The 19,865-nt window shown below is 44.1% G+C and overlaps 1 protein-coding gene across 1 annotated transcript in view; it reads right to left on the bottom strand.

Moving 5' to 3' along the window:
• Positions 1–19,865, bottom strand: part of CTNNAL1 (catenin alpha like 1) — a 124,213-nt gene that overhangs the window by 28,796 nt on the left and 75,552 nt on the right. Inside the window, exons 7-11 of the mRNA XM_014595195.3 lie at positions 18,473–18,673; positions 14,461–14,547; positions 9,087–9,245; positions 1,817–1,909; positions 70–220 (exon numbers count right to left, since the gene is read on the bottom strand). Of these exons, the coding sequence (XP_014450681.2) occupies positions 70–220; positions 1,817–1,909; positions 9,087–9,245; positions 14,461–14,547; positions 18,473–18,673 (691 nt within the window). The remainder of the gene's footprint in view (positions 1–69; positions 221–1,816; positions 1,910–9,086; positions 9,246–14,460; positions 14,548–18,472; positions 18,674–19,865) is intronic.

Below are 19,865 nucleotides of genomic sequence, written 5' to 3'. Positions count from 1 at the left end.
TTGCAGTTAAACTACTTGGAAGGAGATTGTGTTGAAAGCTGTTCTGATATTTCTAAATGGCACTCTTACCTCTTCTCCCCTCGAACACATCATTAATTTCTCTTAACAATATGGACATGTCGCTCAGTTGGGACTCCCAAGCCTCGCAAAATACATCAAGATTTTCTTTTGCAATCTTACTAGATGGATGTAGTGCCAATGTTTCTGCAGCAGAAATGATCTAAAAGGAATACACCAGGAAAGCAACTAATGTTACAGAAAGATCAGGCAATTGATGTTACACATCAAGTCACAAAATGTGTTACATACCAAGTTGCAAAACTTAAACAGGCAAAACATGAAACCATGTTGTATTTTAATAAAAGTGTTAATATTACATCTGTTTAGTAAAGAATAACTACCATTAAGTAAAAACAGGCTCTAATTAAACTATGCATTCACAGACAACAACAAAAAACGTTATACTATATAAAGTAAATATATAAAGAAAATAACTAATAGTCTGTTGTGTAAATTCCAGTTTTCTATCCTGCAAATTATTACTAATTTGAATAACCCTTAAAGGTGAACTATTTTTATAAGTAATGATTACTCATGATAGGATACTTTTGGGATATTGATTACTGCCTGCTAAAACTAAGCATACAGCATTTTCCTTTCCTTCTCCCTTGTTTATTTTCTGTCAAAGTTAGACTAGTTATCAGGATTATATAGTTTTCATAAAAATTTATTAATACTTAAATGATTAATAAATACGTTGTTCCAAGAAGGTACTTTTATTTTCTAGAAGTATCTGCAGGCAGGTATACATATACACACAGAATGAATGCACAAATAAGTAGGTGCGACACAGCTACCTATAAAAGCTGCAGTACTTGGTCCAGTACTGTTGCACTTAAGAATATTTTAGTTTACCTGTAGTTTTGTTTAGCAGAACTACAGGAGAATTTACCTAGTGGTCCTACTTACAAAAATAATCAGACTTGTAAATATAAAGCTGCACATATACACTTAGTAGTACAGTAGTAGTATTAAATGCCATATTGTTAAGTCCCTGAAGTGGTAGGTATACCATTTTTACACAGGTGCATAATTTTCATACTTAGGTATGTATGCAGGTTCTTTATGTTTCTAGGCTAGAGTCATAGATGTGCAGAAGGTCAGACAATCCTATGTACCAATGAAGCCTTCAAAATGGCATTTGTGATTCGTGAGCCTCACAATGATGCTCTACAATGCAAGGGTGAAAAAAATCACCCTGTATAAATAAGAGGCAGAACAGTCAAATCCCTGGGTGATTGTGCCCACTCTGCAACACACTTGCTGGCATACTTAGGACAAAGCACTCAAGCAAATAGTCCACAGTGGATAACCCTAATGGATCCAGCAGTGGCATGATGGCATAGGGGCTCAGAACAAACAGTTTTCTTGCTGCAGACCTGGTGGGGAGAAGGATGCCTGGTTATTAAAAGGTGACACAGTGAGGGCAGCTCTGCTCTACAGCAGTCCTGAGCTGTGTATTCAGCCTCAAATAGTAGGTATAACCTAAAATCACGTCAAACAGCTGTGAAGCTACTTTAATAATTTCTGCTGGGAAAGTACATTGGGCAACAGGGGCCTTATGGCACTCTCACATCAGTCATTCTGTGCCCTGGACATATGCACTGTACTGGATCATCTCCCAAATTGCATCTGCTGCCTCCCTACTAAAATATTCCACCTAGTTTTTTTGTAAACTGATTGGCACATTTGAAGGGTATACACAACCACTTCACAAACTTGTATTTACATATAATCAGATGGTAGCTCAGCATACCTGTGGGCCGGTGACCCGAAAGGTGTCTTCTGCATGTATGCAAGTAATTTCAAGTGGCTCTGTTCCAGAAACATGCCTCAACAAATGACACATCTAGGAAAAGTTGTAATTCTCTCTTTAAAATACAGTATTACAAATAAAGTAACATCAGTGCAGGGCAGCAAATATTATTTTATTTTCACTGCTGAGAAAAGGTACCAAACCTATTATGTGACAGATTTTTCAGAAATAACATCCAGGCACATGTTATTCTCTGTGTGGGGGCACATCCATACACCCACAGTGTCAAGGACAACTGCAAATTGTGACAGGTTGTACAACCTTGATCTCTAGGAGCATTGATTGACTTTGCACATAAATAGCAATCTTTCAATGCTTTTTTTCTGTACAAGGTTGCTGTCCAAGATGTTTAAGTATTTTAATGCAATATAGAGGATATGCAATCTTGTCAATATATTATAAGCACTGTCTTTCATTTCCTGATAGTTGATTAAATTTTAAATATAGCATATCAATGCTGTATTAACATGAGCTTTTCATTTAACTTCTCTGAACTAAAGTAATGTTCTCATATGCAAATGTAACATTCCCACCGAAATCAATAGGAACATATAAACATGCATCCAAAGGTAGGATTTCACCCTTTGTTTTTAAAAGAAAACAACAAAAAAGGGAGATTTAAAACATTCATCTCTATTATGATTTCACAGTTTTTACATCCATAATTGAACAAGTTTCAAAGTCTAAGAAACTACGCACCTATGTAACTCAGTAGGAGAAACTCACACAAGAGCATTGCAAATTACTTAACAAAATAACCACTACCATATACAGTATTCTGAAGCCACATAACTATCATAAACCTCAACTGAGAAAAAATGTCTTAGCATGTATACAAAGAAGAGTCTTTAAAATCACTTCTAGGGATATTTTACTCCTCCTCATATTTCATTTTTATTCGCTGATCACTAGTCACATGGAAAGTTTCACAGTTCATCATTATTTGTAGATTTCTGCTACTCTTGGAGCAAGATATGTTCAACCATATGTGAGCCCACCTTTAACTCATCTTTGTGCTGATTAGAAATACAGAAATTTAAAAAAGAATTTCTGAGAAAGTTATAAAACACATGAAATGCATTACATAACCTGAACTTGCAGAATTCAACACCTGAAAATGCTACTACTGTTGCATATGCTCTCTGGGTTTGGACAGATGTTCATTTTGAAAACTTCCAGGAAGCAACTTCCCTGGGTAGTCTGTTTCACTGCCTCAACCTATTAACATTATAGAAGTTCTTCCTTAGATCTAATTTAAATCCAATTTGCTGCAATTTTAAGCCACTGCTTCACATCCTGCCCTCTGCAGCAAGAGAACACAGTTGTTTGCCCTCTTCTTTATGGCAGCCTTTCAGATACTTGAAGATAGTTACCATGTCCCCACCTCCATCACCTTTTCTCCAAGCTAAAAATGCCCAGTTCTCTCAACCTTTCGGCTTACTGTCTGCCTTACAGCCCCTTGATCCTTTTTATCCCCTGCCTCTGGACCCTCTCCAACTTCTCCACATCCTTCTTTAAAAGTGCAGCCCAACTGTGCACACTATTCTCAATGAAGCCAAGTAAGCGCCAAGTAGAATGGCACCTATCACTTCAATGCTACGCTACCACAAAGCCAGTTATTTCCAATTCTGTACGTGCCCTTTTGGTTATCCTTCCCTTGATGTAGCATCTTATATTTGTCTACAATGAACTGCATCTTCTTGTCTCTAGACCAGCACTCCAATCTATCAAGATCCTTTTGAATTCTCTGCCTATCCTCCAAAGTGTTTTTAGCCCTTCCAAGTTTTACATCATCTGTAAACCTGATCAGTAAGCTCTCTATTCCAGCATCCAAATCATTAGTAAACATGGCAGACCTAGGACAGATCCCTGGCAAACGCCACTTGAAATGTCCTGCCATTCTGACATCAATTTGTTTGTAATTAATCTTTGCCTGCAATTATTGAGTCAATTATCTAATATCTTTCAGTACTTTTACCTAGCCTAGATTTCCTCAGTTTGCTTATGAGTTCTTCTGGGACCATAACAAAAGCCTTACTAAAGTCCACTATGGCCAAATACAGACATTACATTTGTGCCAAGAGAAAAGCCTTTCTTGCCCTTTGGAGCAGGTTTCTAGAATTCTATCAAAAACCACGGTAGCTCACAATGCATAACCCTAGACAAACAACTTTATTAATACACTAGGGGTCTAGGGCTACATTATTTAGCTTAACTGAGTTGGGGGTGAGGGGAGGGCTGGCTCTGAGCTCCAGAGTGGGGCAGGCATCTGGTGCTAGAGGAGTACAGCTGTTACCCCCACCCAGCCTGGCCACAGACAGCACTGCTCCCTGAAATACAATCCATAAAGACCCCCACCACCCCCGTGGCAGACACGCCACCATGGCCTCAAAGTGCCTCTCTCTGTCTTCTATGCATTGCTCCTGCCACCTCAAATGCCCCCTGGCTCCACTCCGTCCCCTGCTATTCCATACATTCCCCATGCTCAGCCCCAATCCATCAGACTCCACCATTCCCACTCATGACCCACTGAGTCCTACCCTGCCCCCATGAACCCACTGCACCCTGCACAGATTTGTCCCCATCTTGCCCCAGCTCTCCTGACCTCTCACCATCCTGCTCACACCCCACAAGCCCCTCTCTCCACAAAAGCCCCCCACGGTCCCCTCAAAACCCTTCCCAAACAGTTCCCCCCCCCCCCACTCTTCACAACTCCTTGACCATGGCAGTGCTGTAACTGCTCCCCCCCACTACTTTCTTCCTTCCCCTCAGCATGCCCATAGCTGGCCTCCATTGCCCTTCACCCTCAACACACAAAAACAGACAGCTGGGGTCAGGAAAAGACATTTCAGCTGCTTGCATAGCCCCTATGCAGGGGGACCAGGCCCCCTGGGTGGCCATGCCTGGCTTTATGCCAACCTGGTTGTGCCACTGATTGAGCCTCCCACAGCCTCCCCCATCTGCTGCAAATAACCCAGGGAAAGGTCACCGCAGTAATTTACCTCTTTGCCTCCCTTTTGCAACTTTCTCATGCTTCTGATCTCTGTGCCACAGCCACTGAATAACTAGGCTTGCCTTTAACCCTGCCTCTCCCTCCCTTGATTCCAATTTGTTGCGAGTTTGAATCCCCTAGGAACAAAGCCACTCAGCAGAGGTTCCTAGATATCTACAAACCTTTACTGGACACCCTGGGGGGTTAGCAGAGAAACATTACCAGGATAATTGTAAACGAAAGGATAGCTGGATTAATTGAAGATCAAGGGTTGTTGACTCCATCAAAGGGAGTGAAGAGCAGAAATCAGGCAGCTAATAATGAGCCTTGAAGTCAAATGACTCCCTCAGCCCACCTGGATAGAAATGCAGCTGTCTCCGCTGAGAAGTTTGTTTTAAACCGAGGGGAGCAGAATTAAAGGGAGGGTGCAACTGCACAACCAACCCCTGCCTCTTTGGATTCACTTCTGGGAATCTAGGAGACTTGCTAAATGCACAGCCCTGATTAAACAACATCCATGTCAACCCTTTGACTCTTTGATCCTGGAGCTTCATGAGAATGGGGTTCTGAGAAAGCCACTGAGAACATATCTAGTTAAAAGGTGGAATTCACACACAGCCATGGTCAGAAACTTAGCATCCCAATAGAAGATGGTTCACTGTCCTTGCAAAAGATCAGTAACTCATTCATTCTCATCACAGATTGCAAATCAGGAAGGCCATCTTTAAAGGCAAATGGAATATGGGACACTCTCGCAAAAGGTGCTTTCATCAGCACTGTTAATACCAGGTTGAAATACTGTGTCTGGACCTCTTACTTTTACCAAATTCTGAAACTAGTCAACAATATAGTTACTATAGTATATTGAGCCCTTCTACAAACGAACCTGGAGTGAGTTTAAAGAGACCCAGGGTGCATCTACACATGCACTTGATTGCGGAGCAGACCAATTAGCTTTGCAGTAAAACATCGCTGTCTACATGTGAGCTGGTATTAGGGCTCAGTAAACTAAATTAATTCTGCTGTAGTATAGTACTATCAGGGATGTAACTTGCACCTGGTAAGCCCAGTGCAGCCCAGTGTCACCTGCTCAGTTCCAAATAGAAGTCCGCAAACAGTATGTGCCAGAAACAGAATGCACTGGTCTCTACATCAGGCCTCTGGCTTGCTCAGGATGAAAAGACAAACAAATTGGCTCCATCTTCTCCCCAGTTTTCTTCATCTACACCAAACAACACATGTAGCATGATCAGAGACTGACCTTTTTTTATCCATCCCTGCCTGGAGCAAAATACCAAAAATATTTATTATTAACAGTCGTCAAAGGTCCCCAACAGGCAGCCCAGCCTGAGGTAGTTGCTTACTTGAACACACCGGCCTGGGGCTTACTAACTGGTAAGCCTACCCCAGCTAATGAACCACTGGCCACTGTCCGGGCCTTCTGATTAGCTGCTGGGGAGAGTGGCCTTCCTACTGAGCTCCACCTGTAGCAGCAGCCCGCAGGAAAGCTAACAGTTCTTCTGAATGTTTATGCTGGTAAGTCTCTCTGACCCTGTACTCTCTGGCTTCCTGACCCTGTTTCTGGACTCCGGCTTTTTGGATATTCCTCTTAGATCTGGAACTTGGTCTCTGACTTCAAGTTTACCCTAATTCTGGTTCTGACTCTGGATTTGAAGCTTGGCAAACCCTGACTCTGGCTCCTGATTCCAATTGACTCCTGGCATACCTTGACTTCAGCTGTCTCCCAACTCATCCTGACTTCAGCACTGGCTTTTGAGTTCTGAACCTTGACTTGGCCTGCAATTTGGACTCTGCCCCTGGATTTCCCTTTGGATCTGGAAACTTGGCCTCTGATTCCTGACTCGGCCTGTGGTTTGGCTCCTACCCTTCCCCAGTGGCCTAAGCATTATACTAGACTGCTCACAACCCAGTCCTTACAACAATACTGATAAAAATCACTGTCTACAGCCATCTTACGAAAATCCACGCTGCCCAGGGTTGTTTCAAGGGCACGTGGCTCAGACCACAAGCCAGAAAGGACTATTATGATCAATTAGTCTAAGCTGCTGTATAAAGCAGACCAGAGAGTTTCATCTAGTAATTTTGCCATGTAACATAACCGGTCACTCCTGAACTAAAGCATATTTTTAAAAAGACAGCCAATGTTAATTAAAAAGAAGTCCGTATCAGAAAAAGTACCACACTCATGGTAATTTCTTCCAACTTAGAACCATCATTGAGAAAATTCTTCATCTTATTTCCACTTTGAATTGTGGTGACTTAAATTATCAGCTACTGCACCTTGTTACACTTTTTACTAGATTAAAAAACCCTCTAGTAATATATGTTCCTCCTACCACACCCCCCCAAAAAATTGAAGACGATGGATCTGGTTGCCTCTAAACCTAAAGTTTGTTGCGTCTCTTGCTGTAAGAGCTGCTTTGCAGGCCAGAATTTTCAAAATTGTTTTTTCCCCATTGTTTTAAAAGTGCAGACAAAGTCATATTCCACACTTTCTAAAAATGGTCTCATTAATACTGGTTTCTTAGTATTTCCTCCTGCTCATCCAAAGAATACCTTAGCCATTATTAAACATTGTCACATTGTGAATTCACGCTTATTTAGATACCAACAATGACCTCTCACTCCGAGTCACTGCTGTCCAGGATTCCACACACACGCTGATCCTGAAGTTTATGACTCCATTTACCCATAAGCAGATTTTCTTGTCTGTCAGGTGCAGGGCAAGAAAGATTTGGAGCTTACTGCCATCTTTTCCTAAGATCTACTATCTCTCACTGGAGTTTGGGAGTGAACACTTCCCTATTTGTTCACACAGATGTGAATATCATAGTGTCTGCTTCAAATCTGTACATAGATTTCTCATGTGTGGGAGAAAAAAAAAATCAAAGCCTTGCTGTTGACAACTGTAAGAACTGGATTCTGTACACAGGAGCTTAAATTTAGGTTCCTAAATCTACCCTATGTCCTCATCTGGCTCATAAGTGATAACCTTTGATAAGAATGAATGAGTTACTGACCTTAGAAACTCCCACTGAAATTAATAGTTATTGGCTTTCATTACATTTTTAAAAAGATTAATAAAGTGCCTACATTTGATTTTGGCACCTAATTTTAAACTACTATTTATGAAAATCTTGGTCCAGCCATGCACTCACAGGAGACCCAAAATACAGCCAATGGAACTCCTCCTTTACCCACAGCAAGCAACATGAAGAACTGAAGTGGATGCTGCTGTACATCCTCTTCCATAACAAAGGGTCCAAGTGTTTAAAACAGTGAGGAACCTCATACACTGGGTGACCATAATTATTTTAGGAAATCTGGGATGGGTGGGATGCAAGGGGGAGTGCACATGTGCACACACGCACATGTTAGGGCAGTGTGCAGTAGCAGGCAGGGCCAGAGAAGCTGTCAGGAACGTGGTGCCTCTCTCACCGCAGCTGGGGCTGCAGGCTGGAGCTGGTAGCAGGGCACTAGCCAGGCTGAGGGCGCTGTGAGGGCTGATTCATGGCCCTGGCCGTGTTGGCACCTGCCGTCACATGCTGGCCAGGCAGCCATAACCAGCCCTGGCCTTGCGCCCACCCCCACTTCCTGGTTAGGGCGTGGCACAGCCAGGCCTGGCTGCGCTCTGTATTGGGGCTGTGATTTGGTGTGTGGCTGGTCTGGCTTGGCAGCACATAGCCAGGATGCAGCTGCAGGGCATCCAGAGCCTGTGTGGCACCCCCAGCCCAGCTGGCACCCCACCTCTGGCCTGTGCCCCAGCCCAGAACCCTGGCTCTGGTAACAAAGGCACCATACTCCCCAGTACAATTTACAGCTGCTTTGGCCCTTTCCCCTCCCCCGACATCACACTCCACCCCACAGCTCCCAGGAGCTGGGTCAGGCAGGACAGTGCAACACGCACTCCCCTGATTCCTCCCACAGCTCTGTCCAATCCAGGACTTTTGCTTAATTTTCTTCTCCAATGGCTGGGAGAGTCTGACAGCCTATAAAATCTGGGACTGTTCCAACCAATCTGGGACATGTGGTCAACCTACCTTATACAGTGCCCAAATATTGTTTTGGAACAATATATAGTTCAGCAGTGCTGAATGAGGCATCCTCCAGGGACCTGGCTAAGGCAAACTTGAAAAAGAGGATAATTTTCGTCACTTTTTACATTGAATATTAGAAAATAAAATGGTTAAAACTCACCTCAACAAGCTGTTCTTTTTGCTCTGACAGCTTACAAGTATATTCTGCTACAGCTTCCAGATTTCCTTCTACTCCTGTGATTTTCAGTGTCTTCAAAACCATATGATCTGCATGGTATTTTAACAGCTCTGCTGCCATTGATGTGGCTGCACTATGAAGCTTAGAAAGGGCAAGAAAAAAAAAAAAAAGCTTTAAAAGAAAAAGCAATGCATCTGAACCTAATCTGCAATAGTAATAATAATAAAACCTTACAGAAAGCAAAGTCCAGAAGATGGTCAAAGTAGGCTGGAATACAGAGAAACTAAAAAGCCTTCTGGTGTAAAATTTCAAGTCTACCAAGAATAACTTACATACATGGGACTCCATTCAGCAACTTTACTTATATGTAGGATAAAATCCATTTCACTAATGTAATAAGGGTATTCAAGTCTCTATATGGACAGACAGAGAGCAGCTGAGCATAGGCAGCTACGAGACTACTTCTCTGGGACAATTATCCAGAAAGGATAATTCCTCCACACCAGCTGTACAAGTATATTTTCTAGTTCAGTGTAAACATGGATCAGTGGCCCTTCCTCTTACAAAACTGACCTGGCCATGGAAGACCTTGTTTTGTATATAGGTGGTGGTGAGGGATGTGCAGAGGTACAGCCAGATTCAGGCACTGGCATCTGAAGCAGTCATAAGTACCCCAGCACATGGAATAATATGCCAGAAGACTCTCACCTTCCATAGAAATAATCCCACTATTCCTATTGCAAAGAAGAGCTCAAAAAGATGACCACACTGTCATCCAATTTAGGACAAGAAACGAAAGAATAAAACAAAAGCCCAAACCATCTTCTTCCAGTGGAAAGAAAGAGGAGAAACAAGGGGCAGGGGGGACAACTACAGGAGGCTCTTGGGAGATCTCCATACAAATCACTTCACATGATCCTAAACATGGGGCCAGGCCTCCCTATAAAATGTGTCACCCAATTCTGGTTAACTCATGGGACCCATAGGAAGCCAAAGCTATTCATGAGACCCTGCACCTCTGCAATCTAGAGTTCGATAGCCTCATTCTCCAAGTGTCTGGCAGCAGCATAAATCCACTAGAATAACATTATTAGGGACCTTCCCTGGCCATTATTATAGTGGAGCCAACTTGCCAATTTTGTCCTGAATCTTACAATATTTAGTGTTTTCTTAAAGCTGTTTGCTGGACACAAGAGAATACATGAGAATTTTGTATTTTAAAAGATTAAGTTATCTGATAGTTGCAGAGAAAAGCTGGAAAATATACCACATAGCATCCTACAGGCACAGAAGCAAGACAGTAGAAACAAGACTTCTTTTCTGATTCAAGATTTTTTGGGTTTGATTCTTGATATTTGGAATTAGGAATACTGGAATCATTCCTGAGACCCAGGAGTGAAGGAGTGGGGCTGGTATGGAAGAAAAAAAAAATGCAGCCCCAGGTTGTTATATCTATTTTTGGATCAATATACATCTTCTGCCCTAGTTCCTGTGTAGAGCCCAAACCTACAGAGACCTTCACAAAGTCTAAAGGACAGACAAGAGTACTAGTGCTGCTGTGACTCAGACACTAACAAAAATTATAAAAACTGGCTATTTTGAGTTTTCCATGCATCATATACAATTATTCTCAGAAGAAGTGAGCCAAATTGTAAGCCTACTCATTATACAAAATAATTCATTTTTCCATGACATCAAGCTATGTGAAAAAACAAATAGAACACTGAATTCAATCAGAAGCCTGAATATTTCATTTCATAGCTTTCCTTATTTATCACAGTGATGTTGCATTCTTCCTTACACACATCTGTTGAATGCTACAAATAAAATGCATGAATAACCACTAACAGCAGTCTAAATACGTAATTAGAAATTTCCTGGAATAACAGTTTAACTAACAGCCTTGTATTATCAGCAATAATACATGTGCACTAAGATTGCATGCTCAATCAGTGGCAGGCTCATCACAAAAGCAGAGTTCCAGGCAACCTAATCTGTCCTGCTTCTCAAGTACCTCTACACTTGGCTGCAGACTTCATTTCCATTTCTGCATCTGTTAAACGGGGACAATTCTTTAATCTCCCAAAGCATTAAGATGATGACTTCATTGAAGTTCTTGAAGCATTCAGATACTGGTATGATATACAGGCAACCCCCGCTTAGTGCTCTTAATGGTTCCTGAAAAACCGAGTGTTAAACAAAACTAAAAGTATGTGACAACCCAAGAGGGTGACCGCAAGCGTTATAATGAAACTTGTAAGCGCTAAGTGAAATCAGGTATCAATTTCAAATGAGCGTTATAGAGAAATAGTGCTAAGTGAAACAGTGTTAAGCGGGGGTTGCCTGTATGAGCAATATATAAAAAGCCTGTAGACGTCTTGCATATATGGTTGGAAAATTTTCCTCCTCATCCCTCAATTCTGCTTCTATCCAAAATGAACTGCAGGACAGTGCTTTATACTACTTCTACACTGGTAGAAATTTTACTCAAAACTGAATACGGATAGCCTGTGAAACTACTTGCTAGATGCATCTACATGAAACACTTTACCATGCAGTAGACTATTGACTATGTGGTAAAGGGTCACTGTCTATACATACAGGCACTTACTCCACAATTAGTCTACTGCATGGTTAGTTTGCCCACCCCTGCTGACGACTCACTGCCACTGCCAGGTTATAGTGGAGGCTCCAGCCGGCCAGCCACCTGTGCTGAAGAACACAGCACGAGTCCAGCAGCAGTGGCCCCAGGCCAGCCACAGCTGCCTGCATGGAAACTGATGCCGACTCCTGGCCCAGCCCCACCACCTGCCTGCCTGTCCCACACCGTGCCCCTGTACTATGTGCTCTAGACACCTGTCCAGACTCGGCAGCACCTGGACTTTCACCAGCAGCCCCTGAGTGTGGTAAAGGAAGCCATGCTGGCGTTGCCCCACTGCCACACACTGCATCCCAGGAGTCTAAGCGGTCCCAGGATGAGACTGTGGACCCTGTTGCACTGTGAGGCAAGGCCAAGGTCCAGAGCCAGTTCACCTGGGGTGGGCGCTCCAACACTGAATCTGAGGCCTAGTGGTTTGCAAGCAGGAACATGGGCACGACTGGTCAGTGCGCCAGTGGTGCATGAAGGGCAAGGCCCTGCAGGCACAGTGGATCCATGTCACTGACCACAACCACCAGTTGGGGGCTGCCTGCAGGGCCATGTCCTTTATGTAACAGCTACATTACATCCTTGTGCCCTGGGACCCAAGGTGGAACTGTACTGCATTCTCCAGCGCAGGTGGCCTGCTGGACCTCTGCTGCAACCTGGTGGCAGCAATGAGTAGTCAGTGGCGGAGGGCCCCTTGGGGCACCAGGGGCATGTCCTACCACAATCCCCACTCCCAGCATCATCCAGCACCTCTGGCAGCCCAGGGCAAGTGCCTGCCCCCCAGCTCCGGGTGCACAGCCTCACCCAGGAGGGAAGCCTAGAGATGGTACCACCCACCCTCATGAGTTCCAGCTTCTCCCCAGAGAGACCCCTGCCTGGCCAGCCAGGTGCTGCGCCTCTGCACCCCAGGATGCCACTGAGATTTGCACAGTCACCACCAGTGGGGAAAGACTCAAGCTGCTGGGCATGCCTGCCACACCCACCTAGTAAGCTTCACCCTGGGAGAAGAGCCCTGCCCTGCCCTCCCCTGCCCCTGGTCCCCCTCCCTGCCCAGCCTGGCCAAGCTTCCTCCTGGTCCCTGGAGCTCCCCACCACAGCATGCAGGGAGGCAGGAGTCATTGCAAAACTTTATTGTGCAGCCAGTGCCACCTCAGCTAGGCAGCCATGGGCCTCTCACACACATAGAAACGTGTTGATGCTGGCAGCGATGTTGTCCTTAGCTGTGGTGGGAGGGCAGGGACGTGTAGGCATAGGTACCCCTCCAGCTGGCTGGTATAGGGCCACATGAGCCAGGGGAGGAGTGGGGAGGCGGGATCCCCGATGAGGAGACAGGACCATCACCTCGCCCAGCTGGAGGTTCGGCACACCTGGTGCAAAGTGCCCACTCTCCACCAGGGTTGGCAGGGAAGACGCAGGCATCACAGGTCCTGCCAGCCCAACCAACATTCACATTCGTGAAGGCACCCCAGTGGTTGACAACAGCCTGCAGCATGATGGAATGAAAGCCCCACCATCTGTAGTAGGGATGGTTGCCACAGGGTGGGCAGGTGATGGGGATGTGGGTCCCATCCAGGGCCCCAATGCACTGAGAGAATCCCAGGATGTGGAACTCTGCCATCACTTCCAAGGGGTTGTTCACCACATCCTGGAGGGCACCACACAGCTCCAAGATGACCTCCCTGGTGGTCGCCTTTCTCACACCGAAGAGGTGGTCAGTGTAGCACAGGCTGATGGGTGTGCCCAGCTTGAGCATGGTGATGGCCAGCCAGGTCTCTGCAGTGAGGGGTGGCCTCATGGAGGTGGCTTGCCACTCCAGATGCAGGTGGAGCTGATTGAGGAATGACTGGAAGGTGGCCCAGGTCATCAGGAATGACTCCAGCCACTGCTCGTTGTCCCAGGTACGCTGGATGATATGCAGCCACCAATCCTGACTGGCGGAACAGGCCCACAGATGGTGGGGCTGGAGCAACAGCAACTCGTGAACAGCACCAGTATCGGCATCCTCATGCATGTCGTCAGCGTCCCTGCTGGTGTCTGGGTGGTATCAGAGCTGGGGCAGTGGCCTCAGATGCAGTGATGATCCTGGCCATGCAGCTGCGCAGCACGTTGGAGCAGGCAGAGACTAACCTGAGCCAGGAGGCAGGGTAACCACAGCAGTGAAGCATGGTGAGCAGGGTGACAAGCAGGAGCCCAAGGTGTGGGATGTCACTCCTGGCACCTGGGGATGGCGCAGCCATCACACAGTGGGCACAGGCTTTGGTGACACTCACCGAGGGCTGTGCCAACACACTGCAGACTGCTCTGGGCCAGAAACGCAGGTAGCCAGGGAGAGCTGTACGGGGCTGGCTTTTAAAGGGGGTCCCTGCCCCCAGGCAGCTGTGGCGGGAGCCTCCAGCTCCCTCTGGTTGCTTCAGGGAGCAGTGCAGGGCTGAAGAATACCTGGGACAGGCTTCTGCTGTGAGGAGCAAATTTGCTTCCAAATGGCTGAACGTGCAGATGCCTGCCCAGAGCGGGTTTACTGAACAGTAAATTACTGCACAGCAAACCCATATAGCATTAATTGCACATGTAAACGTGCCCACTGTGCAGAAACTTAAGCAGATGTTTAAGCCTTTTCAGGATCAGGGCTTTATTTTGCAAGATTCTCACATTTTCCCATGCAAAAATTCTAAATTTACTTCAGCATATGCCTACTTAAGCTGTACTTACTTCTCTTTTAAGTTCATTTATGCACTGGCATGTTTTTAAAATAGCTACTTCTAAGTCTTCTGCAATGTCCTTCATTCTCTGGTTCTGCTATAAGCAAAAGACAATCAAAATTAAAAAATAAACAAACCAAAAATCCCAACCCTTCCCCCTCAAAAAAGTAAAAACAAACCCCCTCCCAAACCATGTATCATTATCCAAGGATACTTTAATGAATTGTTTTCATTGCAATGTCTTCACTGACATAAAAGAAACAAGCATTGTTATGCATTTTATCTTAAGAATTCATTACCACTAGACAACTTGTCACTGAATCAAAAGTCTAAAAAAAATGTTGCTGGAAGCAGGAACCAAAATCAAGAACTTCTTCAGGGAGTGTCCTAGTCATTATGTTACACAGGTAGCCTCCATCTGGCTCGTTCTCCTTCTGGCACCATGATTATGCTCTTGTCTGCCCAGTGGCCCAGCTACTACAGAAGGAGTAGGGGAGTGCCCTCTCCTAGTCTTCCATAACTTGGTGGTAAGGGCATTCAGCAGGTAACAGAGTTATCTAGGTTCAACTTTCTTCAGAGTGAGGGGACCCAGAACCAAGCCTCCCACCACCTGGGCAAATACCCTCTCCATTAGGTTATTGTTCAAAACCATCAGCAGGGGGAAAATTCTGAACTGACTACCTCAGAAACCCAGCATGTATCTATCTATCTATCCTTAAAGCAGTGTTGCTAAAAAGAGATGCCTGTTGGATAGCTTGAGGCACCTAAGATCTTGAAAAAGATGGAAGCTCAGACAGACCAGTGCTTTAGCAGTTCCCTCTAGCTATCTATTTGCAAGGTGAAAAAAAGAAAGAAAAAACAACAACACATTAATGAAAAAGAAAAAAACTCCTGTTCTGGCCCTGAAGCGTGCGATTGCCAGGCATCTCTCACACCAAGAAAGCTACCTCTCAACCCCAACCTGGGGTCTGTAGACACCTAAATTCACACCTTGCATGTGGTGATTGTTGAACCAAGATTCCCCCATCTTAACCATACTATCCTCTTCACAGACTCTGAAGTTTTGAAAATATCTATTGAATCTACTACTTAAATTCACCAATTCTCCAGTCAAAATAATCTACACCAGAGGTAGCAAACTTAAACTCAGATGAGCAGTGTGGAGCTGGTCCACACACCACACTGGATCCTCTGCCTGGCCATGCATTTTGGTCTTGCTCCAGCCACCATGGGGCTATGCCACACTGCCCCAGAGCCCCTGCTATGTGCAGCACAACCCCAGAGCTGCATGTGGCTGCTCTGGGGCTGTGCTGCACATGGCTGTTGCTTTACCACTCCGCAGGCACTGCACAATGCCATCCAGTACACCCCAAGACTTGTGAGACTCGTGGGCAGCAGCAGGGGCTGGATGACATGATTCTACAGGCCATACCTTTGACACCCCTGAGCTACACCTTTAAAATATATTAGCAACTTGAATTATTCAGAATCTGTATAATTCAATCTCCTTCAAGGCAATAATCACCTTTCTGGAACAGTCCTGCAAAACAGTTTTTCAAACAGAAAATGTAGTAAATGCTTTCTGTAGCAAAAGTGCCACAATTATGACAATGTTCTCACACTTTATTAATAGGCTATCACCTTGTTTTTGTTTTACTGCAGTTGTGTTTATATATTAATTTTTTCCTAAGGATTGTAAACAAGCACAATCTTCTCATGGTTCTTTGCTAATACTTTGTTTTATTTTCTACACCAAACTATTTAATAGCTAGTGATCTTGTCTGACCATAGAATGTCATCTCCTCCAGTGGCAACACTGAATTGATTTACACAAGGCAATTATCTTCCTTGATTATTTATAATTTACATGCTTGTTAAAATCAACTACTGAACTAAGAACAAGATTCAAGAACAACTAAGAACTCCTGGCTGCAGTGTCTGATCACCCAAGGAGGTAACTGAGAGGTGTAAAGTAAAGGCCTGTTTCACTTAGAAACATTTTTTAGGAGTAAAATCTTAAGAGGACACAGTGTATTCAGAGAGACAACTCATGTTTGAAGCTAGCAGCTCTTGTCCAAAACCTGTGGAGTCACACAAAGTGAAGAAATAAAAGTCAGCAATTCAGGCTGCATGTAATACTCCCCACAGAAAGACTGGAAAGACCAGAAAATTCAAAAGAGCAATGGGGACAATATTGCATTCAAAACTGTCAGCTTCTCTAGTTGGAGCAGCACCCTTGAATGCACTGGTTCAAGGGGCTGAATGTTACCAGCACAGAATGTAAAACTGTCAAATTCAGCACCACTGGAGAGGCTAGGAGTGCCAGGTTTAATACTTTTGAAAGTACATGGAGCCACTTTGTACTTGGACAATTCCCCCAAGTTAATTTCTGTGCTGGACATTGCTTTGTTTGCTGTGGGGACTTGACTGGTCACTCATCTCCAACAGCTGATGGCAATATGCAGCCACTTTAAGAACCTGGCATGTCTGTACTCAGGCTGCAGTGTTCCAACCCCATAGCTCACAGTTAGTATATAGACTGCTAGAGGAGACAGAAAAGGAAGAAAGAGAAAGAGTATAACAGTAAGGAGAGAGGACTGTCATGAAAAACCCAATTCACAGATTAAATCTTCAAGCTGAGAAGAAAGCCACTGTGAAAAGTGGTTCCTCATGGCAAAGCAGCAGCATATTCAGGCTGCGTTGCAATCTCCAGATTATTAGAAAAGGCCAGAACAAAACTAATACATTTATCTTATCAGTTACATTTGTGATAGTTATGGTAAGGGTTATTCTGATGGTTAGTCCCACATTCAAAGGTTCTCCATGTATGAGAAAAGATACTATGGCCAAGATGCACAGCAGCATCTGAAAATCAAGGAGTGCCTATACAGTTTCCAGAGCAAGCCAGAGACTACCTCTTACAAAAAAGGCACCACTTGCGCCCACTTAACATGCCCAAGAGATACCCTGGCTGAGAATCACTGACTTAGAACATAGGCAGACAAGGTTCCTTGGGTGAATTTGATATCTTTTATTAGACCAACCCAAATGGTTGGAGAATATTTATTAAGCAAGCTTTCGGGTTCAAAAACCCTTCGTCAGGCTAAGGAAGTTTCAGCAGCTGAATAATAACTATTCTCCAACCATTTGGGTTGGTCTAATAAAAGATATCAAATTCACCCAAGGAACCTTGTCTGCCTACGGCTACAACCCAAACCCCTGACTTAGAACATGATATTTGGTTTCCTGCTGTTATTCTCTTCATATATTCTTTTCCGTCCCTACCTTTTTTCTTCTTTCCTGTCTCTCAAATATCTTTCAGGACAATTTCTTTTGCAATTCTGCTATAAGCCTATGACCCAAATGGCAGGCAGAAAGTAATGCCTGGAGCAGCCTGATGCCAGTATAAGCTTGCCATCTCACAGAGTTGCTAAGGCTGTGTTAATAACAACAGTCTCATAGTTATTACCATCCTAATACCATCTACAAGGCTGTGGTTTTCCTCTGTAAATGCTTTTTACAGCTAAACGGGAAGACAATACTGTTACAATGAAAAAGTCTTAATATATCAATTTTTCAGTCTTATTTCAATAATATTCCTTCATTTCTCATCTTTAATAAAAGACTAAAATAATTTAAACACTGGTTATTGCCATGGGATCAAGTAAGTTGAATTACCTATACTTGAAACCCATTTGTGCAATGACAAGGTCATGCTGACATCTGATTCTCTGCGCCCATTTATTCCATCTAAATTAATACACAACTATCAGTGATCAGCATTCAGAACATTATGAAGCTGGGATAAAAGTGGGAGGAAAATTTATGAAAAACAAGCACATCAAGAGCATAACAAGCTTCAGGGGGAAGCTAGAGAAGAGGACCTCTACTGAGCTGCTCTTTTGATATAACATGTACATTTCTAATGTTAAAAACCTTCACCCTCAAAAACTACTAGGTAAAAATATGCCTTGTTTTCCAAAGTATAGATGAAAAGATTTACTTTGCTAAAAAACTCTTACAGCTTGCATCCACACTGAAACCAGATGCTCTAGTTCCATTTTAGATTGCTTGGACAGCTCCAAAATGCGTTCTCTGTGCTCATGGCTGGTATAGGCAGAATCAGTAAAGTCCTCTGTGTGTTCCAGGATGAGTTCCAACATTGTTGAAAGATTCTCCTTAGAGGGAAAATAAAGATTCTCCCGTAGACCTTCCACCTTATTCTGAAAAGAAAAAATGTCAGTTTCCTATTAATCATTCACATAAACACAGAAAGGAGATGCATCACTTTGCACCTGCTTTCACTTTTCAGCTTTTTTAAAGTACTGTTAGTATTTTCTGCTAACGAGAAATTATTTAACTTATTCCCCATTTTGCTACTTTACCCAATGCCACCAGGAACATAGTCTGTCTTTGACCACTGAAACAAAACACCCAAATTAAGTACCGTATTTACTTGACTACAAGATGAGGACTTTCACATTTAACACGGGGGGGGGGGAAAAAAGCCCCTCAGAATCAAGTACAAAGGTGGTAGGGGGGAAGGTGGCTGTTGTGGGACTCCAGCTCCTACCTAGGATTGGAGTCATAATTGCAGCTGCTGCCTGCTTCTCCAGCTCTCCCAGACACCTCTGCACTGCATCATCTCCCCTGTGCAGCTGCTTCTTCCAATCTCCCCCTCCCCAAGCAGCCTTTGCTCCTCTGCTTGCCCATCTCCCCCTACCCCTCTTGCCCTTGGTCTGCACCAGCAGGCTCAATGCAACCTGCAGCCTCAATACAACCTGTAGCCTGGGACACTGAATATGGCCCCAGCCCAGCCCTATAACAGCAGTGCACAGCCCACATAATTGCTATGGGGGGGGCTTGGCTGGGGCCATGCTCAGTGTAGGCTAAAACAGGGACAGAGCCTCCTGGTGTGGAGCAAATGCTAGGGAAGAAAAGCAGGGAACAGAGGCTGGGGGAAGGTGAGGGACCTGGGGGGGGGGGGGGGGGGGGGGGGGGGAGGGTACACAAGAAGGGGCTAAACTGCTTGACCTCCTCATACCACCTGCCACCCCCCTGCAGCAGTGGAAGGAATGAATTAAAGATGACTCTCCAATAATTAAATTCTATACGTGGAAAATTATAACAAACTTATAACATTTTCCATGTATAGAATCTAATTATTGGGGGCTCATTTTTAATTCAAAGTCATTTTAGATTTGAGTAGAAATGGTACATTTCAATGTTAATTTTTTTTTTTTTTTTTAATATTGTTGACATCAGTGAGGACAGTTATAAGATTGACTGTGACTAATTCATTGTTGCTAAAAGCAATTTGTGATGTATGATTTATTTTCTACACCTTTCTACATTTGGTATTGTTACTTGCAGAAGTATTTTAAATGTTTACATATAACTGTCATGTTTACATGT

This window comes from Alligator mississippiensis, chromosome 3, assembly GCF_030867095.1.
Source record: "Alligator mississippiensis isolate rAllMis1 chromosome 3, rAllMis1, whole genome shotgun sequence".
Taxonomy (NCBI): domain Eukaryota; kingdom Metazoa; phylum Chordata; order Crocodylia; family Alligatoridae; genus Alligator; species Alligator mississippiensis.
This window is presented reverse-complemented; position numbering and strand designations above follow the sequence as displayed.